We start from the raw sequence: 26,975 nt of genomic DNA, 5'->3' as shown, positions 1-26,975 counted from the left end.
TAATCTATTGGAATTCGTTAATTTCACACTCGCTGCAATGGATAGAGGTAACTACGTTGAAACATTATATACCGATTATAGTAAAGCTTTCGATAGAGTCGATATAACATTACTGATTTTCAAACTAAAACGCATTGGACTAGATAACCAACTCGTGAAATGGATTGAATCTTATTTGACGAACAGAACACAATTTGTCCGTTTCAAAGGCCATCTCTCTGATTCAATTTTAGGTAACATCTGGAGTTCCGCAAGGATCACATTTAGGACTCTTACTATTCATTTTGTTCGTTAATGATGTAACCTTTCTACTTAACCAGATCAAAATTTTAATCTATGCCGACGATATGAAATTGTATATGGAGATTAAAAACCAGTCTGACCTCGAATTGTTTCAGTTGCAGATCAATACCTTCTATACTTGGTGTCTGAAAAGCTTACTTGATATAAATATTAAGAAATGTAATGTCATATCATATACAAGAAAACTTTCAATGCAAACTATGAACTATTACATAGGCCAACAACTTGTAGAGAGATGTACTAAAATGAGAGACTTAGGAGTGATCCTCGATTCGAAACTCACTTTCGTGAATCATTATAACACAATAATCAACAAAGCCAACAGTATGCTTGGTTTTATTAAACGTTTCAGTTATCATTTCAAGGACCCATACACAATAAAAACTCTTTTTGTGAGCTATGTTCGATCAATATTAGAGTACTGCAGTATAGTTTGGTCCCCATATCAAGAAGTTCATATCAATCGTATTGAATCAGTTCGAAAACAATTTCTGGTTTTTGCATTAAGAAAACTCAATTGGGCATCATATCCTCTCCCTTCTTACGAATCTCGCTGCATGCTTATTAATATCGAAACTCTGAAGAAACGACGAGAAACAACCATGATTACCTTTGTAAACGATATGATCTAACAACGTGTTAATTCACCAAATCTGCTGGAGCTCTTAACTTTTATGCTCCTTCTCGTCCTTTAAGAACGCGCAATATTTTTACTCTTAATAATTACGGTCACTGTACGTCAAACATGGACCAATTAACAGCATCATGAACGCCTACAACAAACACTGCGAGATTATAGACGTTACCATGTCCCGGAACGCATTAAAAAACGCATTACGTGCTAGAACTCGATAGCTTAAGATTAACGTATACATTAGAATTGTAGTCTACATTGATTGACGAAATAAAATTTTACTAAGGAACCATCTGATCTAGAACGACCGACATTACTCTGATAAAAGCGTCGAGCAGAAAAACAAGTGCTTGGGTTGTTCGAGAGCGAGGCGAATAAAAACGCTATAATAATTTCTCTCTTTCTCCCAATCCTCTCATCCAAAAGGGAAAATAATCGATCGCTAGATTGCAATCAAAACCATATTGCCCTCTCTCCGAGCGAAACGGGGTGAATGTAAACAAACTGACCTGACAGAATGTCAAACAACGTCTCGTGCGACCATGACACTGAAATGTTGGAAAAACTTCTTGTTTTGTTGTCGTATTGACATCGCAGGATGCCACGTCGGAAAGCTAAAATCACAACCAGCATCCCAACGATGGCGGTTTTCCACCAATCAGCAAAACAACGAACCAACGACGTCATTTGACGATGTAAATGGAATTTGACGATGTAAATGGACAACCCCGCCTGAATCACCATGAATCAGCTGTTGGATAAATAACACAGCCGCGCGAACCACGCGGTTTCAGGTTCTATACTAACGGAACGTCAGCGCGTTTGGTTGGATTCGAGAGAGCATGAGACGGGTACCACATGCGATAAAATTGCGGAGAGTGCTAAGCTCTTGTGAGAATTTTCGCCCTTCGAAATTTATCCCCGTTTGCCATCCGAACCGCGGTCGGGCAGCAGCAGAGACAACTCACCGCCAGTCAGCCAGCAAATTGGCAGAACAGAAAGACAAAGCTAGTGAGTGAGTTTAGTTTGAGATTCGGGTATCGGAGTAGTGAAATTCGGTGAATTTTCGTGTGTCACTTCTGTCTGGTCGTGACCCGTGTGTCGTAGCGGGTTTCGCGGTCACGGTGTGGTTCCAGCAATCGGCAGACTAGCAGCGTTTGATTAAATCCCTAGGATACGGTCGCCTCTGTGCATATCGTGGCTGAATTTTAACGCGAAGGAAACGCAGCCAAAAACCAAGCAGAAAAATTTTCACAGGAAAATCTAGGCCAAACATCAGTGGAAAATGTTAGCGCGACAGGTTATGTAAGTCGATCAATGAAAATTATTTCATTTGCTTTCCGCGAACGAACGCAGAAATGGGAAGGCCCGGAGGCCCACGTAGCATTGATCTTTTTCAAGAATACCTTTTTTCGCTATCCTCTGCCTGTGGTTTGTGTGCGAATGTGTGCGTGAAAGTGGAAAACTACTGGACCCTCTCGGATCAGAATGAAGTTTGCAGAAACCCATTTCTCGTTCGCATATGTGCGATGAGTCGAGAAAAAAAGAGGCATTTTTACGCCAGGGTGACTTAACAGTTGAACGGTATCCAATTCTGGGGCCAACTTGTCAACCTTTTACGATGAAAACCACTCGCGGATGAGCGTAATTTTTCCCTTTCGAGAGAATGCGAGAGTGGTTCCGACGATGAAGAACGTCGTGGCTGGTTTATTTGTATACAAACCACTCTGTTGACACTGCTGAAGGTACACCGTTGGCATTGCGTTGACACATCGTTGTTTTTTTTTCTTCAAGTGTGCTTCCGTACAAGTCATGTGAGCGCATCATTATAGCGTTACTGGCAATTGGATATTTTGTTTCCAGTGAACCACTTGTCAGAGCTACTCTAGCAGCTGCAATAGCAACGATTGCACTTCATACAAATGACCTATTTTTGTTCGCAGACGAACAGTTAGGTTAGGTTAGGTGGATTTTATCATTCGAAAAGTTGACCTTGTCGAATGACAATGACGCGTACCGCACTGGGTGAGGGGGATTCAGGGTGCGTGTGCGCTCGTGACAAGACAACGCTCGTCTTCAGGAGGGGGCGCACAGTGGAACTAAACTGAAAGAAGATTGTGGAAAGTTTTATTCGATGTTTTAGCATGTAGGGGCTTTGGAGAAGTTTCTTGAAGTTTAACACCAAGTGCCTTTGTCATAGAACCTACGAGAACTAAGTAAACTTCTTTCAACGCCTTCCCAAAACAAGTTGAGTTTCTTTCATCGAATGTTTTATGAAGTTTTTTAACTATTTCCAAGACTTTAGCCTTGAAATCAATTTAAAGTTAAAACTTTACATTTTCCAATAAATTTATTTGAATCAATTGCTTTTTCTGGCAGCCAAAGTTGGTAATATTAAATTTGTCCTTGTATACAGTGTAAACAAAGGAACAAATTTATCTAATATTTCTCGATTTAAACTAAGTAATAATTGCAGCGTTTCCATCGCGACCAAGGACTGAACCTTGTTTCGAATTAAGCCAAGCTTATGTTTGTTCTAGGACTACATCCTATGGAACGCGTGTAAAATGAATATCCAAAGATTGACTGTGAAAATGGGAGTCAGACTTTGGGCGCTTATATTGTGTCTTGTGCAGGCGAATACTATCCTCTCCACCGAAAATAGAGAAATTTTTGGATTTCTGCTGTCTAAGCAATCAGATTTGTTTGGCAGTACATTTGGCATTTGACAAACGGTGCTTCTCAGCGCCGCATAGAAAATTGAACTAGTTAACTGCGATGAGAGGATCGCAGCTATACAAATAACCATCATCATCATTTTCTTACCTTTACAAGCACTTTTCGGTTAATCTGAGCTCAATGTAGAATCATTTGCTATTTTGGCCTTTTCTGCTTTTTAGAAGCACTTTTCGGCGATATTGAGCTCGGTTTCCAAAAAATACATATTGAGCCAGAAAAGATTTAAATTTTTGAACCAGACTGAAGCTCAGAATCATTGAAAAATGTTTTGAATGAGCAGATATTTTTATTATTGAACATCTCAAATTATGTAAAATAGCATTTCGAGGAACTTCTCCGAAGACTCATACTAAAACGTTGGACACGATTCCTAACCACCTTTTCATTGATTGCTCCCGCTGTAAGACGTTGCGTTTGCGCTGTCCGAAAAAAAACCATAACAGATAAACGCTGGTTCGCGTTTCCGATATGCCTAATTTCTTTGTCAGGCTAGACCAACTACGGAGTGGGTAATGAACCAGCCAAAACCAGTTCTCCAGCCTAGTTCGGCCGCAGTCGTCGTCATCGTTGCGAATAATCGGATGTTTATCACTTATCTTTGTCATGATTGTTGTACCGGGGGAGGTGCTAATCAGACGGCCACCATCAGTATCGGAGCTCAAATTAAGCTAATTGAGATGTTTCACAGCACATGCTGTTTACTGCCTTAAATTGGTTATTTTCCGGACCGATACTTCTCGACTCTTAGTAACCGAAACCAGCTGCAACCTTGTCGATGCTGGCCCTGTGACCCCAAAGTCACCCACCGTCACCTATCCCCGAACGGGTGCCAGCGAAGTTCGCGAATCGCCAACAAGGTTGCAATCTATTTTTAGGATCTGTGTGGCAATGTTGTCGCGTTCGAGCTGCCACGACATGTCGGTTCCAACTGAAGCGCTAGGAGTGAGATAATAAAAGATTTGGATGCTCGCGGATTGATTACTTTTGTCTCTATAATGATTCACGTCAACTAAGTAACCAGCTTCAATAAGATGGTGAAAATAGTAAGGTTTTTACTTGGAGCGCCCGCGAAGCTTCAAACAAACAAGCCATAATGTGAACGAATTTGTACGCGTTCGTTGATGATTGAGCACTTTTGGAAATCTAAAACGTGAACAGTTAGCACATAGTCTGCGTTTGTTTTGACATTTTGTGACACACAGGGGCGGACGAAGGCTGATTTGAGCTGCAGGCGAAGACTGATTTTGCCGCCGCCCCCCCCCCCCCTCAAGTTTTTATTTTATATGAAACGCATTTTCTATAGACTCGAAAATTTGATTAGACAGCATGTGTTGTGTAAACAATTCAAAAATTACCTTTTCATGCTTTCAATGTTGCAAATTTTTTTATCGTTTCCGACATATCAATTTCTTGAAGCACCTGTCTTTCTATCGATATTATCGCCAAGCCACACAAACGTTCTTGCGACATGGTCGATCGTAGTTACGTCTTTATAAGTTCTAATTTTGAGAAACTTTTCTCGCCACTTGTTACTTACTTACTTTACTTCACTTTACTTTACTTTTAAGGCGACAGACCGATTATCAATCCAGTGCCGAATCCAGAATACGTCGCCATGTCACTCGGTCTTTGGCTGCTATCCTCCAATCGCCCCTAACACCTATTTCGCGTGCATCCTCGTCGACAGCACACATCCAACGAGTGCGGGGTCTACCCCGAAGTAGACGACCTCTATCGGGATTACTGCTAAATATAGCCTTCGCTTGACGCTCATCCGGCATTCTCGCTACATGCCCAGCCCACTGAAGCCTGCCGTGTTTTATCCGCTTGACTATATCCGCCGATTCGTATGCCTGGTTCATGGTTCATGCGTCTGCGCCAAACACCATTTTCTAGTTTGCCGCCAAGGTTTGAAAAAAAAACCCTACGCTCAAAAACACCAAGAGCTCGCCAATCAGCCTCTTCCAGCGTCCATGATTCATGGCCCCGGAAGAATCAGAGCCACCGGAAGAATCAGTGTCTTATAGAGTGCAAGTTTTGTACGGATTTGCAGACTGCGGGACCTTTGCTGGTTACGTAATCCGTAAAAGGCCCTGTTTGCGGCTGCTATCCGCCTCTTTATCCCACGGGTAACCTCGTTGTCACATGTCACTAATGTTCCCAGGTAAATAAATTCGTCGACTACTTCAAATGTTTCCCCATCTAGCACCACCGCAGCACCAACCTCCAACAGACTACCACGCACTCTGCCAGCCACCATGTATTTCGTTTAGGCAGAGTTTATGTCAAGCCCTAATCTCGCAGCTTCTCGCCTGAGAGGTCCGAAGGCCTCTTCCACTGCTCTACGATTAATACCAATAATGTCGATATCATCCGCAAAACCTAGAACAAACAACAATATCGCACGCTAGCCTGGGGGCTAATGCGGTCTCGATCAACTAGATTAGTTGAGAGGATTCGTTATCGATATTGTTTTTCGGCACATTTTGCATGTTGTAGGATAAGTACAACGACACACCGTGCCCCAGTGCTGAGTCGAGAAAATTTTTCGCTCGAAAAGTTCCTCGACCTGATCGGGAATCGAACCCAATATCACAACCGTGTGGGAGAGCTAGCCGACCGACATCGCTAACCACAGAACCACGGGGACCACCTAGAAGCGTGTGCGATTTCGTAATGATGGTGCCGCTTCTCTGCACCTTCCAATGCGATGTTGAACAATAAGTTCGACAGCCCATCACCCTGCTTCAAATCATCTAACGTCACGAAAGGGTCCGATATCTCACCGGCTATCCTGACGCTTTATGTAGAACCTTCAAGGGTGGCACGTATGAACCTAATCAGCTTTGTTGGGAAGCCATGTTCGAGCATGATCCGCCATAACTCATTTCTCTTAACTGAATCGTACGCTGCCCTGAAGTCTATGAACAGATGGTGCGTCTGCAAGTTGAATTCTCGAAATTTTATCGAGGATTTGTCGCAAGGTAAACATTTGGTCCGTCGCGGAGCGTCCCCCTCGAAAACCGCATTGATACTCGCCAACAAAGGTCCCTGCAACGGCCTCAGTCTGTGGAACAGGATGCGGGAGAGAATTTTGTATACGGTATTGAGAAGAGTTAGAGGCCTTTTTTGCAGAACGGGCATATGAGACCCTCCAACCAGTCCGAGGGCAATTCTTCATCAGACCACACTCTCAGCATGATCCGATGGATGGCACGATACAGCTGTTCGCTCCCGACTTTGAAGAGTTCGGCGGGAATGCCGGCCTTCCCAGCTGCCTTGCAGTTTCTCAGCTCTTTCACTGCTTTCTTCACCTCGTCCATGGATGGTGGATCCACAGCTTGACCATCATCCTCAATAGTCATCCTGCTCCTTTCGACTCCACTGTTTCCCTCACCGTTCAACAGCACACTGAAGTGTTCCTTCCAACGCCTGGCGACCTCTGTTTAATCGGTTATCAGGTTCCCCTCCCTATCGTTACACATGACAGGAGCTGACACGTTTCGATTCCTAATTCCGTTGACCTTCTTGTAAAAGCTCCTCGCATCGTGCCTGGAGAAGCAACCTTCCGCCTCCGCAAGAAGACGCTCCCAATGCTGTCGTTTCTTCCGGCGATGGAGTCTCTTTTCAGCGGTTCTAGCATCTCGATATCTACCCACGCTCTGACGAGTCACAGCCGTGGCCAACATGTGACCCCTGGCGCGGTTCTTCTCCTCCGTCACTCGCTGGCACTCAGCGTCAAACCACTCGTTGGACGCAGCTGCCGCAGTTGTACCCAACACTTCTCGCGCTGTAGTGCTCATCGAACTGTGGATGTGTCTCCTGCGCTTTCATTGTATGTCTTTTCCAGGAACTCAAAAAACACCACTTGTTACACTCATGGGTAAAGTGAGTAAAATTCTCAAAGATACAAAAACATTTGAAAAAGTATCAATCAGTTGATTTTTTGTGATGTAGTTTAACGCATTCATTGGAGTCGTCTCAGCTGGCAACATAGGTGATAAAATAACAAGTTCTTGGTGCATTTCATGTCCATCGATGTCACACTCTTTCTTGTGTGTGAGGATTTTCTGTAAATGTAGACAACTTTTCTCTAACTGATCTGTACTACAACCCATTAAACTGTGAACATCATACAAGAAGCTGAAATTGTCACTGTGATTTTTCATTAACTGGAATCGATCATCGGACGATGCAAAAGCTACATCCAATACAGAATAGAAGAAATTCACTTTGAAAGAGAGTTTTTTCGATGTAATTGGTTCATCTGACTGTTCGTATGCTAACTGTTTCTTTATCATTCTCGGCCGAATTCGTGTGTCTGTTTGAAACTCCGGATTTACTTCTAAAATGTCGGCACTGATGCTAAAGAATCAGTAATGACGCTATTCAAACCTTCATTTCTCATATTTTTCAAAAAGTTTTAAACGCTGCCTATCAAGTCTATAGTGTTTTCGAGACTGCTATTTATTTTTTGAAGGTACTTACTCACTAAATTGATTTTGAACAAAACTGAATGCCAACCTACTAAACTGCATAAGAATTTGATTTTTTAATTTTTTTTGCTAGGCTTTTTGCAGTATTTCTTGCAAACGCATCTTGCTTCAGATCCTCGATTGCTTCATATAGGGCATAATAAATTTCTCCTATATTAAACCTCAAGGGAGTGACAGCATCAATTCGACTTTCTAAACGCGTTCCACTCAGAGGCTTTACCGTAAGAGAAGTAATGTGTTTTTTGAACGATGAGTTGAAGCAGAAAAGAAGTTGAAAATTTTTTGCACGACACTGGAAAAGTCTACTGCATCAAAACATGACTTGGCACCATCGCTAACAACAAGATTGAGAGAATGGTTGCTGCATGGAACGGATTGATTTTTACAAAAATTGATTTTTACAAAAAAAGTTTGAGATAATTAGTTTAAGAGATTATGACAGATCTCGACGTTTCATGCATTTCTAAGACCATTTTTTTCAATATCGAACATTTTACGAACTACCTGTGCATTTTTTATCGGCCGAAAAAGTGAAACTTTGACCGCTTCGAGGCACCACTTTTCGAAGTCCGACTGAGCTGAAATTTTGCAAGAAGACTGTGGCATGTGGAGTGTTAGTACAACGTTAGTACATGAAAATGTGGATGGTCGCGTCGCACGTGAATGGAAATCCTGCTAGAGAGAGAGAAAAAATTTCCTCGTCGCTTAAAAAACAAACACACGCATTAGCCGTCTGTTTGCCGCCCCTCGACGATTGACGAGCAGGCGACCGCCTGCTTCGCCTACGCGTTAATTCGCCCCTGGTGACACAAAAGGGAGACACATAGCTATATCACAGAGTTTCCCTTTAGTTCTATTCAAATTTGATAAGATCCTAGGTTACAAACCAAATGCGGATTGGTTTGATTTATTTTTATGGTACTTTTATTAAAGCGTTGCTAAATCTATCAAGTTTTATCAGGGGGTTCCCGAAGTTCTTGCAGTATTTAACGAATCTTGCCAGAGCTTCATGGTACTCATCTTAGAAATGAACTTATATTTGAAAAATGCGCTCATAAAATTTTTCCAAAACTACTTTGTCTCATAGAAGAAAATACAGTCTATTCGTCACAATGGATGCCAGTAGGTGAAAAAAAATGGATCGTTCAACAAAAAATTATCTGACATTTTTAAGCCGCGTTATATGCTTGTATGGATTAACAAGTAACAACAAACGAAAAAAGACAAATAGTGCCCTCCATCTTCAATCTTCTTCGACATTTCTGGAACCCTCGCTATTATGGTCTGGATCACCTGGAGGTTAGCTTTTTTGGTACATCTGACTTGTGGACCAAAATCGTCCTTTTTTGTATAAGAGGGTTAGTAAAAGTCCGCAAGTGCCGGATCAGCACACTTATTTCTTCAATAGCTTCTGGCTCTTCCTTTCCCGGCATGTCAGGACGTTTTGTGTCATGCCGCAAGAGAGCTAGCAAGCCCCCCAAATCCTACCTTCCAGAGCCTAATATGGCTTTGACTCTGTCCATTGATAAATTGATGATTCTTTTCAAAGGACGGTCATCTGTCAAACAATATATGCCACTCAAACCTATTACGAAAGGCTACAAGGGCCGAACCAAAGCCGATAATGAGACGGGCTACATTTTTTAATTTGAAATTTACACTGGCAAACGTGATGATACTAATGTACTTAAGATCCTTAGCATAGCATAGGTAGATTGCCCGTAGTTGCACTCCGTGATTGGTCGAACCAACGAAATTGCAAAATGATCCAGATGAATGGTGCTTGGGACTAGCACTACAATCTCATTGTGCGATTTTTACTGGCTCATACTTTCACAACTGACTAATAACGACGCCGGCCACAACCAAAAGGCTATTAGAGAAGGAAAAGGGATGGTGATGCTCGTTTTGTTTAGAGACTGCGGGTTCAACTGCATCTCTACGAGTATCATAGGATAGGATTTGTAATAATATAAAAATGCACAGCTCTGGTAGCTTTTTGGTAAATGATACTATACGTTACACAAAACTAAACTTCAAATATCAAAAAGCCTATACAAATATCAAAAGGCCCCCCCACCAACCCCTTCATCTGGAAACCTCTCATTCAACCAATCTGCATTAGAATCACGAGAATCATTTATAAATTCCTTCAATGTTAACTGAGCCAATCTGAAAAGTGGTTCACTATAGGTTTACTAATAAGTTAATTTTCCCTACATTTATGGATAATGTTTCTGTAGTGTTGACTTATAGGGATCGGGAGAGGTGCTTAGAGCAAAGTCTACGATCTACTTTAATTTTCAAAACTGTATATGGGCGAAAGTCCGTGATATCGAGCAATGAAAATAAGAAAAAATGTAACGCTCGAGCTCATAAATTCGTTTCCGAAATAAAATAAAGCGTTTACATTTTGCTTGGTCAACACGATTCAGGTAAATATAGAGTAAATAACCCATAGCTGATCTCCCTCCCATAGCGGACCACCTGCCAGACAAACCTAATCCATGCGAAAACCCGAGGGAGCCCCAGAAAATTCTCACCCCACCCCAGCCAGCCAATCCGCCTCAGAATCAGGAGTACCATTCATAAATTCCGATCCATGTCAAGAAAAACTGAGTCAATCGATCCACCGTAAAAAAAGGTTCACTGCAGGTCAATTTACCCTATTACTACTTGCGCAGATAGTACTCCCAAGAAAGCTCACCGAGCAAGAGACCGTGGATCTTGCGGGGTCATCGGAGGGGTTACGCGCGAAAAGTTGTGCAAGAAACTATTGGATTCTTAGGCGGTTTCGTTTAGCTTAGATAAAAAAACTGGTAATTCAATTTCAGGGTTTTTTTTTAATTACGTATCCAAAGGGTGTGCGTGTGGATGTGTGTGGGGTTAGCGCTAGCGGATCATTCTTTTTCTCACGGTACGTACCGCCTACTTCGAAGGGTTCTGGTTCTGCTGGGCTGTGTTGCTGTTGCTGCGATGCTGCGTTGCTGGTTGCGGTTGAGGGGAAAACTCGTTGCTGTTCTGCGCTGCTCTGGTATGATGACCAAAATCGTAATGGCGGATGCGTGGTTTGGCGGGGAAGCGGGATTTTCAGCGTCTTCCTTCTTTGACTCAATCGATGGGCCACGGACGAAACCGTATTTGCGCCATCGAGAAGGGGCCTCCTTTACTATCAGGACCAGCTGCCCGAGGATTCCGCGGGCTCTTCGCTGCCCGGAACTCCTTTACGGTTAGACGTAGGTGGATTTCACCACCTAGGCCGACTCGTGTGAAGTGAGAGAACGACGAGCGAATAAAGTTTTGGTTTTGGTGAAAAAATCAGAAGAAAAAGGTCCTACTCGGACATAAACTATTAGCATGTCGGAGCTAAAGCGGGGTGGTGTTCTTTCCCCGAATGCACTCTTTCTTTGGCTATCTGATATTCGGCACTCACTTAGCTACTTCAGGTTTTTTCCAAATCTTTACTCACTTGCTTCTCACACGAACGCTGCGGTATTTCTGACCGTTTGGCGGGTTTTCAATTTTCGGTTCCCCTTCTTTTACCACCCACAATTATGCCCACCCCCTCACGGTTGTATTTCGCTGATATTGTATAACAGTTCTTAACCGCGTTTAGCTTGACCCGTTTCAGGATAACATTTTTTTGTTTTTGTGTGTCATATATACAAACTACATGGAAATAAATAAGAAACACAAAAGTTATAATATACATTGAGCACATTTAAAAAATACCAAGGACAATTTGTAACAACGGTTACAAACCTACACGCAAAAGTTGAAGTCTTGTACAATCATTGTGTCTTCCCGATTCGCACAAATGTTGCACAGAAATCGCACAATAAATGTGTGAAACGCATAACGCAACAGTTGTACTGCGAATACATTGACATAGAATGAAATCAGAATATGTATCATATACCGACACTTTATTTCTCACGTCGAGTGTATTAGTGACTAGACTTGACACAACACATACAATTTGCAGGTTGCTCTTTCGCTTCTCTTTCGATTTGGATTGCGACGCGCAAGGCGATATTTCGTTGCTTCACAAAATGAGCGAGACACCCGTGCTGTACATACTTGATACCATAGTGTTGTTAGTCTCACTCATACTGTCGGTGCGTGCTTGCTGCTATTCAGAGGAATGCATGAAGAAGAAAAAGTATCTCGAAAGCGTGTGTGCAAAAGACTTGAAAAGCGTAGCATATGTCTCGTCCTCAAGCAGAAAGGAGGAGAATGGTTTTGCTTCTCGCTCGCTTTGCAATGCTGCTTGATACCAGTTGAAACTGTTTAGGTGTAGTAGTTTGGAGCTGCCAAATACATTGGAGAAACGCTAGAGCATTAATTGCGTTATGCCCAACACGCAATCATTGTACTGGTTCCGAATTACATCAACAATTGCGCTAAAAACGCACAATTTAGTACTGGTTTCGCACCATCCAACTTTTGCGTGTATAAATGATTCTTGTGATTCTGATGAAGACTAACCAGATAAGACATTGCCTTCCGAAAATCTCTCGAAACCTCGCATACTTTGAGGTAATCTAGTTCACCAGACAAGATGCCTAAACAATCATTTTCAATTTTATGGTCCATATTTAAAACTTGTCTAGAGATATTTTTTAAAGGCTACACGCAAAAGTTCAAGCTTTAATCATCCAATGTGTCCTTACACTTCGCACAGAATTTGCTCTGACTTCGCACAACCAATGCGTGATACGCATAACGCAAAAGTTGTACAAGGAATACATCGATAGAGATCAAAATCAGAATATGTATCATATACACAAAAATCGTAATGTCTCGGTAAACTTCGGCTTCGGGCGAACGATCAGTTTCGAGGCGCTCAAAAAACCGTTCTTTACTTTCGCGAGCCGGTGCCTATCAACGGCTCGTGCATCCCTAAAAATCGTCAGCAACCGAAACAGTCAATAGCGAGCCTTGTTGCCGCGGAAGTTATTGACGCTGGTGCCAGTAACGCAGAACCGAATGCATGTGAATGAAACCAGAGTCATAATTAAATGCAAAATGTTTTGGACTAATCTCATGTTTTTGTTTAAAGACTGGAACGCGCAAAAATTGGTCGACAAAAAAATCGTTTCTTTCAGTCAAAATTCGTAATACAAAAATCTTCCTAGTTTTATTTTGGTAGTTCAACTCACATATTTAAAGGAAAAAATGTGCGTTTATTATTATGGTTTACCAAATCCAAACTGCCGTGCCTTCCGCTTAACCCCTTCCATTATATTTTGTACAGTGGTCTTATCGAACTTATTCGTCGCCAAACGCCAGATAGATTTATTCTGCTGCTTGTTTTCGATGGATTTATTAGTTTTTTTGATATTCCGTTTGGCCAAGTCTCAATACTGCTCGATAGGGCGGAAATCTCGGCTGTTAGAAGGGTTGTGGTCTTAAGGTACCACAACCACGCTGTTCACATCGTACCACTCGAACGCCTTTTTTCCCATAGTGGCAGCTTGCCAAGTCCGATCAGAACAGCACATGCCTGTTTCGTTGCTCTAGGAATGGTAGCAGCCGATTTTTCAGGCACTCCTGGACGTAGATCTCTTGATTGACGATTTCGTAATGATGGAAATGCCGCTTTTTAGACCACACATGCATATGGCCTGCCAGACGAGGTATTTATTCGAGAACTTCGATAGTTTGATGGTTTTGAAAATGTAGGCCACCTTCCCTTTTCCTGGTACGGTATAAAATTCCTTTCCCGGAAGCTGCTGGAAATCAACCTTCACATAAGTTTCGTCACCCGCGGTCGAACTTTGTAAGCAGATTACAGTTTTCCGGACCACCACTTTGCCGAGGTGTTTTGTTCGAAATCTGGGTTCGCCACCTTCACCGTCTGTCACCGTGCGTCAACGCCGACAACCCGGCTCGTTTCTTGGCCTGCTGCACATAAGTATGGGAGACATTGAGCTTGCCAGTGGAGTACCAGATGGAAAGGTTAGAATTCCGCATATAATTCGCTGCCACCTTCTTCATCGTCGATGCCACGTCTGAATTACGAATGCCGCTGCTTCCATTTGAAAACTAGAAAGCAACCAGTGAAAACTCATTTAAGCAACCATTGTGTACACACTCAACTTTCAAATGCAACATTTCATGTTTTTTTTAATGCATTTTTAACAGAAATACACCAATCTGAAGTCGACCAATTTTTGCGCGTTCCAGTCTTTATTGTCAATGATTGAATGATGTTTTCAAATGACCTGATTCTTGAAAGTGAATCGATCAGACAATAATTTCTTCAACGGAGTCAGTACCCAACTTATCAGTATTGATTGCTGGTTGTACTGTTTTAACGATGCCAATCTTCTGAACATCGGCTGATGCTTTATAAGTGTAGTGGTTGGGAGCTGCGTAATACATTCAAAATGCGCTAGAGCATCAAATGCGTTATGACCAACGCACATGCGTTGTACTGGTTCCAATTTTAATCAGTAAATGCGCTAATTTCGCTCATAAATGATCTGGTTACGCACACTCCAACTTTTGCGTGTAGAGAAATTAAAAAACGGGCATCAAATGCAATTTTCAAGAACTTTTAAAAGCGTTATACACAAGGGTTGCATCTAGGGTAAATCCACTTACAGTGGACCTCCTCCCCTACAGTGAATCACCCGCCAGACCAACTCAATCTCTACCAACACCAAATCGAAATCTACATATTCTCTCGTGACTCTGATGCAGACCGGCCGGATAGGATGCCCCCCGACGGAAGCCCTCCGAAAGTCCCTCGAGCCCCCGCGCAAAACACATCAATCTCCGGTCCACTAAAATATATAAATTTTCATTGGTTATAATTTATTCTCATCTGTTCCATTGTTATTTATAATATGTTCTTTACTGCCATCACCACACCAGCCGATAGCTACTAGCTAGCTATTAGCTAGTGCAAAGGCACACATATACATACATACACACAGTGCTGAGGAGCAACAAAACAACCGCTGTGCTCGCTAGAAAAAATCTTGGACCATCTTTGGATTCAGAAGACGTTACTCTAGAAATATATAGCTTGAAAATTGAAGAGCTAAGTTGAAAGCTACCGTGGGAGACTGAGAAAATCAGGTTTCCATGAAAATACGTACTTTGGTGAATTTTAACTGGTTTTTCTCAAAATGTTTGCATGCTAAAATAAATTTTTCATCGCGTATGGATTCAGGAGACCTTACCGCAAAAATGTAGAGCTTAAAATTTGAAGAACGGTTTTGTTATTTAAATTTTTATAAAAATACGTTGTTTTGCTCAATCCTTTTGAAAAATTAGAAAAAAAAACAGACATATTTGCGTCTCAAAAAAACGGGGAGGGGTCCAGAGGGATGGCACCTTTACCAAAACTTAGAGCTACTATAATTCCTCTTGAATAAAGTACCAAGTTTTCCCAAATCGGCCGTTCCACCGGTGGTTAGTTACCGGACCAGAATAACTTCCGCGCTCCAGTGGATGCTGATGTGGATTTAGATGGCAGCTTTTTCGACAAAAAAGTTTGAAAAGTAAAGTAGTGTGACAATTATGAGGTTATTCACGCTGTGTGACAAAACAAGTTGGTATATTTCACAGCTTTTTTCGAATAAGCATACTTTTGCAGATGTGAAAAGTACATACTATTTTAAGCATCTTTTAATAAAAAACACGAAACCTAAATGTCGAATGTTACAGTCATGTGATCATATGCAATAAAGGTAATTTTAAACGCTAATTTTTTAGAGAAACGATTCCTGGAACTCTGAATTTCGAGTTGTACCAGTGCCACATGAAACCTACAATAAGGAAGGAATGTTAGAATGTAGTCTCTGCTTTGTTAGAGACCGAGTATACCTTTGCATCCCTACAAAGACCACGGAAGGGAGTTTTTATTAGTGGGGTGGGTTTTTGATCAGGATTCACTTTGATAAGTGATATGACCATGAATTAATTGGATTAATGTAACAGTATAGATATGATCATATAAATATAATGTGAGATTAATGAAGATGAATTCTAAAATAAAATAAGAAGAAATATGGCATGGAAAGAAGATCTCGGTTGGATTCCTTGCATAGCTGAAATATCCAAATGTTTAACGCCGAAAACGCAAAAGAAATATTAAAAAGATATTCGAAAAACATATGAAAATGATCCGTCATGTTGTGCTAAAATAGAATAGATGAACTTATATTAGACTAATTCATGACAATTCTATAGTAGTTATTGTGCTGCTTTCGACGGCTGAAAACAATAATTGAAATAAATGACCACAACAACATTGCATCGCAACTATTCACCGAATAAGGTCATCTAAACATTGTAGATATGATCATGTATAGTGTGAGATTCTTAAAAATGAATTATAAAATACAACAAGAGGCATGTGAATAAAATCTCGGCTGACTGCCTTCCATAGCTGAAATTTTCAAATTTTTGAAGTGGAAAACGCAAAAAACAATTAAAACGGATTCGAAAAACATATGAAAAGTGTCCGTTGTTTTGTGTTCCCAAAAAGAGTGATGGACTTTTTAGACTATTTCATGACATATCAATAGTTGTTGTTGTGCTCCTTTCAGGTAATAGGTTATTACCAGAGTCTATGTGTATATAGAGTCCCGCAGAGAGAAACTCTATCGTTTCGGCAACACAGTTTTTGTGTCGTTTGTTGCCAAGAACTATACAGTTCTTTTTTTCACCATGCATAAGCGAATATCATTTTTTGAAATTCTTCACAAGGTACACAGTTTTGAAAGATTACACCGGTGATGCTTTGTTAAATTTAACTGAACCAGTGTACATGTTTAATGTTGGTTTTAAAACATGTAGTTAAAACTTCGGTAAAACACATATTCTTAATCACGCTTAATTACAACACTTTTCATCCACTCCTAACATTATCACCTTGTTTATTTACATTGCTCGATTAGTACCCTCGTTTGACACTGATTTGGTTCCTTTGGTTTCATCTTTGCGCGACTCTATATTATAAACATAGACTCTGGTTATTACAAAAACACTGCCGCGCTTGCACAGACGTCTCGCTCTTTTCTACGACTGTTCATCGTGTAAAATCATCTAAACAAATCATCCACACGTTCACGCATTTATCACAACCACGAACGTTATCGGCAAAAAGTGGAAAAACTGGAGTACCGTGATGCGACGATTCACAGTTTGAGCGAATCAGAAATGACCTTACACGGCTATAGACTATTTAACGAAACGTTTCAGAACTCAATTCATGAATAATATTTTCACAGAAAACATGGAACAGCAAATACCGTGTATCCTACTCTAGCAGTTCGTAAAATGGTAAAATGAAATTGCCTAATGCCTTGTTCAGACTACGCCGGATATCACCTGATATCGCCAGATGATATCGTATATCACTTCGAGCGTTCACATTGGAGTGAGCTGATATGATTTGACATTTGCTTCGGTAATTGAAAAGAGAAGAAAACAAAAACAGGTCAAAGCTAAAACAAGACAACAAGAGCAATGGGATTAGGATAGAGATGTCAGCTAGTTGGCTCGCACCAACGCGAACTCTCATATGCAATTGTCAACATGTGCGGGATGAAAATAGCAAAAATATTTCCTCGCATGCAACGCGAATTGCGAAATTTGTAGGGTTGCGTCAAATGTCTGTTGCCCGTGTTGCCAACTGCTTGAAATGTGGTTATTATTGGTTTTCGAACATGATATCCGCGATAGCATGTAGCCTACACGCTCACTCTGGATAACCCAAAACTGAGTCAAAACCTAATCAGTTTCGCTAAAACCGTATGTATTCAAAATTGAGTAGAAGTTGTTTTACTCATTTTTGAGTACCACCGAATGTTATAAAAATTGAGTAAATATTACCCACTTATACCTGACGCGCGATGCGTAAAAGTTACTCATTTTCGACTTAAAAATGAGTACTTTAAGCTTCAATGAGGGAATTTCGGAAAAAATATCATTATTGACTCGATATTATTATATTTTGCATTTTTACTGAATTTTATTTAAAAAAAGGCTTATTTCAAGAGAATTACCTTTGTTCGCCGAGACACGGGAGATCTTTGAATTTATTCGCCGTATATCCAACCAACGAGTCCTGGTGAAAAAGAAAAATTGCCATTAGTTGCAGCCAATTATTTCAAATTATGAATTACCTACCGATAACAACTAATTTTAAACGTTTCTATTTCCTCCTTTTTTCAGACGGTTTGCTTGGTTTGCTGTTTGCTTTTAATTGCAAAAAAAAACCTAAATTAATCCACCTAGCGGTCAGACCCAGCCTTTCTCATTCAATTTTTTATTTGTAAAAATAGATTTACATGAACGCTTCAATTCAATAAATGCATATTCACTCTTTAGGTTCTAGAACATTGATGTTGTAAACTATATCTATAAAAATGCAGATCGGTCTGTCTGTCTGTCTGCCTGTCTGATCCATATAGGCTCGGAAACTACCTAACCGATCGACGTGAAAATTTGTATGTAGGGGTTTTAGGATCCGAGGAAGATTCCTATGATGGTTTGAGACCCCTCCCTCTTCCGGAAGGAGGAGTCCCATACACACGAAATACAAATTTCTGCACATCTCAAAAACTAACCAAGCAAATGGAACCAAACTTGGCAGGTGGATTCTTTTAGGAGTAAAAAATATGTCCATATTGGTTCGACACCCCTCCCTCTTCTGGAAGGGAGGGGTTCCACACAAATGAAACACAATTTCCTCCGAATCTCGAGTACTAACAAAGCAAATAGAACCAAATTTGGTAGGTGGATGTTTTAAGGGGTAACAAATATATCCATAATGATTTGACACCCCTCCCTCTTCTACAAGGGAAGGGTCCCATACAAATGAAACACGAATTTCGCACAGCTCGAGAACCAATCAACCAAATATAACCAAATTTGGTATGTGGATGTTTTTGGAGGTAACAAATATGTCCATAATGGTTTGACTCCCCTCCCTCTCCTGGAGGGAGGGGTTCCATATAAATGAAACACAAATTTCTGCCTATCTCGAGAACTAACCAACTAAATGGAACCAAATTTGGCAGGTGAATGTTTTTAGGGGTAACAAATATATCCATAATGGTTTGACACCCCTACCTCATCTATGAGGGAGGGGTCCCATACAAATGAAACTCAAATTTTGCACAGCTCGAGAACCAATCAAGCAAATATAACCAAATTTGGCAAGTGAATGTGAAACATGTTCATAATGTTTCGACACCCTTCCTTCTTCTAGCATATCTCAAAATACCATCTCGAAATCTGAGATGGCGACTTCCGGTGTCTGAAAAACAGCGGCCAATGACCAAATACCACCCAATATGGGTATTTCCGGAATTGTTATGATGCACTGAAGCCACAAATCGACCTCAGTCAACATTTTGAATTGTAAGATGGCGACTTCCGGTTTCTGGAAAACAGCCGAAAATGACCAAATACCACCCAATATGAGTTTTTCTTTAACCAGTATGCCGTTCAAAATCAAAAAATTGTCTCCAAATGCCATTATGGAATCCAAAATGGCGACTTCCGGTGTCGGAAAAATAGCGGCAAATGACCAAATACCACCCAATATGGGTATTTCCGGAACCGTAATTATGCACTGGAGCCACAAATCGACTTCAGACAACATTTTGAATTGTAAGATGACAACTTCCGGTTTCTGGAAAACAGCCTGAAATGGACGATTCCTATTAAATATTAGTATTTCTGGAACCAGAAAGATGCACAGAAGCTAAAAATTGATCACATACACAATCTTGAATTTTAAGATGGTGACTTCCGGTGTCTGGCAAACAGCCGGAAATGACCAAATACCATTCAATATGAATGTTTTCGGAACCATAATTACGCCCAGATGACAGAAATTGATTTCACAGGCGATTTTAAAGTCCAAAGTGACCAAATATCACCCAATATGAGTTTTTCTTTAACCAGTATCCTAAATACCATTTTGAAATCCAAGATGGCGACTACCGGTTTGTGAAAAACAGCCTAAAATAAACAAATACTATCCAATATGAGTATCTCTGGAACCAGAATGATGCAAGGAGCTAACAATTGACCTCAGGCACCATTTTGAATTGCTAAATCGCAACTTATAGGCAACAGCCGGAAATGACCGAATAATACTCTATATGGATACTTCCGTAAACGTTATGTTGCATAGAAACCAAACATTCACCCTGGACACTATTTTGAATTTGAAGACGATCACTTTTAGTTTCTGGAAAACAACCAAAAATACCTCCCAATATGGGTATTTCCGGTGTCAGATTGATGCCAGAAAGTCTGCTGATAATGACAGAATACCACCCAATATGAATATAGTCAGAATTAAGGCGATGTACAGAAGCCAAAAGACGATGATGTCGTCATTTCGATAAAACCAATCATTTCAAACGATTTGTTATTTGACTTTGATCATATCCTATGGCCGATTCGTCGTGCATTTGCAGACTTCAAACAAACCGCAAGGAATCAATGAACTTGGAACGTTCAAATAGTACGACACCACATTTAAATTATGTTGGAGCCACATACACTACCCGTCATAAGTTTGGAATCGCTTTACTGAGTATTGCAATACTCAGTAAAGCGATTCCAAACTTATGACGGGTAGTGTATATCGATCAAAGCAGGTATAGTTTTAAATAGTCTTTGAGTTTCTCCTCTTTTCATAACTTTTGAGCCACATATCAAATTGTTATGAAGTTTGTTATTTGTAAGTTTGAGAGATGACTCGTTCGTATGACACTAGTTATGTTCAAATAAGTCATGTAATCTTTGAGATAATAGACTTTCGTTGTTTTATTAACAATTTAATACATAACGGTTGCTTAAGTTCGATTATAATCAAATGAAATGGGTGGGGGGCAGCCAAACTTTGAAACCACGTGTTCAATCATAATTCATCAGTTAACCCTTAACTAGCCCGTTCATCTGATATCAATATTGTTCAAATCGGTTGTGTAGTTTCTGAGATAATGAAGTTACAGTTCGATTACAGTTAAAGGGTCTTCTGAGGCAGCTAGACCATTCATTTGACACTAATTTTGTGGAAATCGGGTCAGCCAAATCGGTTGTGTAGTTTCTGAGATATTGATGTTTCATGATTTTCACATTTTTAAACATAACCTCTAAACTAGAAATCCGATTACAATAGAATTCAATAGGGTCTTATGGGGCAACAAGACCTTTCATTTGCAATTAATTTACATGAAAATCGGTCCAGCCATCTTTGAGAAAGTAGGTGAGAGTAAAAATCTGCACATACACACACACACACACACACACACATACATAAAATGCTCAGCTCGTCGAACTGAGTCGAGTGATATATGCCATTCGGCCCTTTGGAGCACTTTTATACCTTCGGTTTTGCAAGTGATTGCAACCCTTTCTAGGAGAAAGGCAATAACAAAAACAACACGCAAGTTTTGAGTAAATTTGCCGCCATGATCAATTTAATTCTACTCATTTTTTGACGTCTTCGAACAACTGAAAAAAATGATTAAAATTCAACTCAGCCGCTGAGTAGCCCAGAGTGAGCGTGTAGGTGATATCCGTTGACAGCTCGATTGTATGGGATATCAGGTAATATGGATGGTGATATGGCCTCGATAGCACGAATCGCCTGATATCAGGTGACATGCGGGGTAGTGTGAACGGGGTATAACGCGCACGCAATAATATGAGTGAAAAATATGCAGGTCGCAACTTTCTCATGTACACCTCTCGCTTTTTTATTCGCTAATAGACGGCGCTGCGAGCGTACTTTATTCGTCGGTGTTTTTTATGCGTCTCGAATAACCGACTCGAAAACAAACAACATATTTTCAAAATAAAATGTTACTTAGCTTGCTTAAAATGTCCTGGTGACTCCTTTTTCCACTGTTCCGGTAACCAGCAGAACTTAATTTGTAAAATTCACTGAGTATACTAATATTATTTGGGGGAAAACAGCTTAAATTAGCTAAATTTCACGTAGAGATAAAAAACGCACAATACTTATCGGGCCTTGTTGCCAGTCTTCTTTTCCGTTGCTGTTCTCGGTATTTGTGTGTGTGCCTGCTCGAAAGTTTTCGAATCTATTTTTCATCATCTGATGTTCAGCGTAAAAAATTACTTTTCTACTGCGCAGCACGTGTTTTATCCTTGTGTGTATCTACGAACTAACTGGAGTTTACTTCATTTTGTCTTCGTGGCATGGAGCAGAGTTCTCAAATTGATGTAGCCTACACGAACTTGAAAGCAGCTTTTGATCGAGTTGATCATGGGTTACTTTGTGCCAAATGTTATAAGTTCGGAGATGGTACTGTAATGGTAGATTCATATTTACGCCATTGTGAGATTGCTGTTAAGTTGGGGACGTCGCAATCAACTTGGTTTAGTAACAGTTCCAGTGTTCCTCAAGGCAGCATACTGGGACCGTTACTTTTTCGCTGTTCATCAATAAGGTCACTGGAATGTTACCACCTGGCACACGATTGCTTCAAGCGCTCATCGATTTGTTCAATGACTGGTGTAATCGTAATTTCATGTTGATGAGCGTTCCAAAGTGTACCGTGCTTAGCTACCAGCGTAAAAAAACAGCCTTAGTTATATCACATACATAAGACATACGCAACACTGACGTTTTTTTCTGGTACACGTTGCCCCATAGTACTCCGTACCTCGCCTTGTCAGACTGTTCGATAAATAATGAACCAAATGAAATTTCTTTTTCTCGGCCTTATCCAGCCCCAAAGAAAATCCCATGAGGAACTGTCAAAAAGTTATTTACAAAATCAATGCAGCATTTTTCGAGTAGGAACGAGACAAATGCAGGGCTACGCATGTACACTGCCTACAAAAACAACTCAAACAGTAATTTTATTCAGGGTGTGGTACCATTCGAGTAGTTCATTTTGTACCAACTTTTTTGGAAAATTTCTTCCTGAGTGTTACGTATGTCTTATGTATGTGGTTATATGATTATTGCATCGCTGAAACAACTCTACATCGAAGCGAAGTTGTTACTGATTCTTATTGTATTAGACAGGCAAATGACAATGACATGACATAATGATAAATAAAGCCAATCATCTTAGCGTACACTCCACTGCTTATTGGTACGGTCAATTCTGGAAACTGCGTGTGTTGTTTGGGATCCGTATTATGACTGCTGGATTCGGCGAATTGAGCGCATTCAAAAGCACTTTATACGACGGATTTGCCGCTCACTGTCCTGGAGTAACCCTGATCATCAGCCGCCCTACGAAAGCCTCTGCCTATTAGTTGGTATCGCTGTTAAGCTGTCACAGACTTTAAGCTTCCTGTGGATTTATGTAACATTTACATCGCGAAAGGTTCCGTCAATCAGGAAATCTTTGTTCGCAGGAGTGCCTGAAAAACCGACTGCTGCCTTTCCTCAAGCAACACAGTTGTTCCGTTCTGTTTTTGACCGGATTTGGCATTTTGCCATTACGAAAAATGAGCCATGGAATGGTATGCTGCAAACAACGTCCAGGGTGTGCGAAATGGCATGATTCCTTCCAACACATCAGAACTACGCCCAATAGAAAAATACTGGGCTATCGTTAAGCTGAACCTCAAGAAGGTACGAAAGACAGTTAACGAGATACAGTTCAAGGCTAACTAGCGTTCTATGGCAAACAAAGTGACCAAGAAGGCTGTAGAAAACTCCTTCCATCAAGGAGTCAAGAAAAAGGTCCGGTAATTTGCATTCGTTCAGAACAAATGCAACTTAGTTTTGAAATGTTCAAACGATAAGATACCTACGTAAATAAATCTATTTAACTTCACCAGCGGATGCCTTTGCAGTCATTGTTTTGTTTTTTATTTTCTCTTAATAAAGCATTAACAGTTAACTGAATCGTCAGCTCGTTAAGATACATTTCTTCTTCCTCCTTTGCAGCCTGAATGGTGCATCAAACGCACTGAAGAGCATCTCGGCAGCGGCCACCTCCTCGCCCAAAAAGACCCTCTCGAAGGCGGTCGCTTCGGTAGCAGCCCGCGAATACCATGAGGTCACCGGAGACATCATCGTCCCGTCGATGGTCATGGGCATCGATCATCTGCGCGATCCTCGGCTGAACAAGGGTCTAGCCTTCACCCTGGAGGAACGGCAAATCCTGGGCATCCACGGATTGCAACCGGCCCGCTTCAAGACCCAGGACGAGCAGCTGGAATTGTGTCGGATCTCGATCTCACGCTACCAGGAGGATCTGAACAAGTACCTTTACCTGGTCGATCTGCAGGACCGAAATGAGAAGCTGTTCTTCAGGCTGATCTCGGAGGACGTGGAGAAGATGATGCCGATCGTCTATACGCCGACGGTCGGTTTAGCCTGTCAGAAGTTCGGTCTGATCTATCGACGACCCCGCGGGTTATTTGTGACGATCAACGATCGAGGTCACGTGTACGATGTCCTACGGAATTGGCCAGAACCGGACGTGCGTGCCATCGTGGTAACCGATGGGGAGCGTATTTTGGGTTTGGGAGACTTGGGAGCCTGTGGAATGGGTATTCCTGTAGGAAAGTTGGCTCTCTACACGGCGTTAGCTGGCATCCCACCGCATCAGTGCTTGCCGATTGTGATCGACGTCGGTACCAATAACCAGAGCCTACTCGAGGATCCTCTCTATATTGGACTGCGGCATAAACGTGTCCAGGGTAAGGAGTACGATGACTTTATTGACGAATTTATGGAGGCTGTTGTGAAGCGCTACGGACAGAATACGCTGATTCAGTTCGAGGACTTCGGTAACCACAATGCCTTCCGGTTTCTGGACAAATACCGGGAAACTTACTGTACGTTCAATGACGACATCCAGGGAACGGCTTCGGTTGCGGTAGCTGGTCTACTGGCTTCGAAGCGAGTTACCGGAAGGAAGATTTCGGAGAATACGTTCCTGTTCCTAGGAGCAGGTGAGGCGGCGATCGGTATTGCTGATCTGGTGGTGAAGGCTATGCAGGCAGAGGGTTGCACATTGCAGGAAGCCCGTGACAAGATTTGGCTATTCGATATCGATGGTCTACTTGCGAAGGGACGCCCTGAGGGTCATATGGGTGGTCACAAAGCGTTCTACGTTAAGGATCATCGACCGGTGAAGAATTTCGCCGAAGTGGTTAACGAGGTGAAACCGTCTGTGCTGATCGGTGCTTCAGCGGCTGGTGGTGCTTTTACGCCTGAAATTCTGCAGGCGATGGGTAAGAATAATGACCGTCCTATCATTTTCGCTCTGTCGAATCCCACCTCCAAAGCCGAATGTACAGCACAAGCTGCCTACGACAATACTGAGGTTTGTTCGTACTTTATCGTGCTCCAGTGAAAAATTACAAATCATTATACTTTTCAGGGACGTTGCATTTTCGCTTCGGGTTCTCCCTTCCCACCGGTTCAATATGGAGGTAAGACTTACTACACCGGCCAGGGCAACAATGCGTACATTTTCCCGGGTGTAGCTCTGGGTGTTATTGTCACCGGAACGCATCATATCCCGGAGGACATGTTCCTGATTGCTGCCCAAGCGGTTGCCGACCAGGTTGCCCAGGAAGATCTAGACAAGGGTTCCCTCTATCCCCCGCTGGGAGCTATTCGAGGCTGTTCGGTTGACATAGCAGTTGGAGTGACCAAATTTGCCTATCAGAAAGGTTCGGCGGTTTTCGAAATTTTTTAGAGTACTTCTAAAGCTTGATTTGTTCACAGGACTTGCGTCCACCTATCCGGAGCCAGAGGATAAACTGGCGTACATCAAGAGTCACTTGTACAACTTCAACTACGAAACTGCCATGCCGGTCACCTGGAAGTGGCCCGCCCAGAAGGAAGTTAAGACTCGCCCGATCACACCGACGAAACTGCAAGCCTGAGATTTACCTCAGCTGTAAGCAGCAGCACCCCAGTATTTTAAAACTCATTTCGTATCCTGATGGAAGTTTACGTTAACAAAAACAAAAAAAACCTTATTTATTTTAAAACGAAACATAAGCTATAAGCTCAACGTGGTTTATTTTTTCGTGCCGATTCAGTTTTTAAAGTAGAACAAAATGTAGAACTAGTTCTAATTCATACAGTTGAGATCACCAAATTGAATTACGCTTTGTTTCGAATGTGATACCATGCAGACAGAGATCTAGAAGAATGAACGGATTCATTCGCACTGTTGAATAAACGAGCAAATCTCATATCTCAGTTGAGATCTAAATAGATAAAATACATCAATCAACGTTCCTTATCGCCCCTAAAATTACGCGCACCTACTCTCCCGCTGGATGGTAAACTCTGCGGAATTTCATGTTTCAATTAAACAACAACTAGCAACGGTTACAGAGGAGCACTTAACACAATATTAGCTTAGAATAGTATTCACGTTTTGGTATGAAAATTACAGCAACAACAAAGAAAAGAAGATGAACATTTATTGACATTTGGATTTTTTAAATAGCGTAAAAAATAAGTACTGTCCGTTGTAGATTTGAATGTGTAAACAAACGCTGCAAAGCAATGGCAAAGGCGGAGAAACATCCTCTTTCGAGGAACGAGAAACATTGAAATAAATCGTAAATGTAATCGAAATGGTTCAATTTATTAACAAGTTTTAATTCGCCCTGAAGAAATGGGTTTCCATGCTTAGAACAATCCGAAAATTTTAAAATAATTAATGGTACAATTAGGTTTCAAACTAATCTTGGACCTGGGCAAAACAAACTGGGCAGCGAAGTAATTCCCTTGGCGATTTGTGCAGCTTTATGTAGTTAAATGTCCGAGACTTCTAGCAACGTGCCGGCATGGGAACCAGCTG

The 26,975-nt window shown here is 41.3% G+C and overlaps 1 protein-coding gene across 1 annotated transcript; it reads left to right on the top strand.

Annotated features, from left to right (window-relative positions):
- The first annotated feature begins 1,868 nt into the window (after positions 1 to 1,868).
- LOC129718911 (NADP-dependent malic enzyme) lies at positions 1,869 to 26,757 on the top strand. The gene is made up of 4 exons (XM_055670129.1): positions 1,869 to 2,242; positions 24,089 to 25,475; positions 25,533 to 25,827; positions 25,883 to 26,757. Exons 1-4 carry the CDS (start codon positions 2,223 to 2,225, stop codon positions 26,041 to 26,043), a joined length of 1,863 nt encoding a protein of 620 aa, XP_055526104.1. The 5' UTR covers positions 1,869 to 2,222; the 3' UTR covers positions 26,044 to 26,757.
- Positions 26,758 to 26,975: the final 218 nt, after the last annotated feature.

The sequence above is a fragment of the Wyeomyia smithii genome, chromosome 1 (genome assembly GCF_029784165.1).
Source record: "Wyeomyia smithii strain HCP4-BCI-WySm-NY-G18 chromosome 1, ASM2978416v1, whole genome shotgun sequence".
Taxonomy (NCBI): domain Eukaryota; kingdom Metazoa; phylum Arthropoda; class Insecta; order Diptera; family Culicidae; genus Wyeomyia; species Wyeomyia smithii.
Note: the sequence above shows the minus strand (reverse complement) of the source record. Positions and strands in the feature narration are given on the sequence as shown.

Coding starts and splice junctions, on each gene's coding strand:
- LOC129718911 (XM_055670129.1), top strand. CDS start 2,223: ATGTTAGCGCGACAGGTTAT. Junction 2,243..24,088: donor ATGTTAGCGCGACAGGTTAT/GTAAGTCGATCA, acceptor CCTCCTTTGCAG/CCTGAATGGTGCATCAAACG. Junction 25,476..25,532: donor CTGCCTACGACAATACTGAG/GTTTGTTCGTAC, acceptor TATACTTTTCAG/GGACGTTGCATTTTCGCTTC.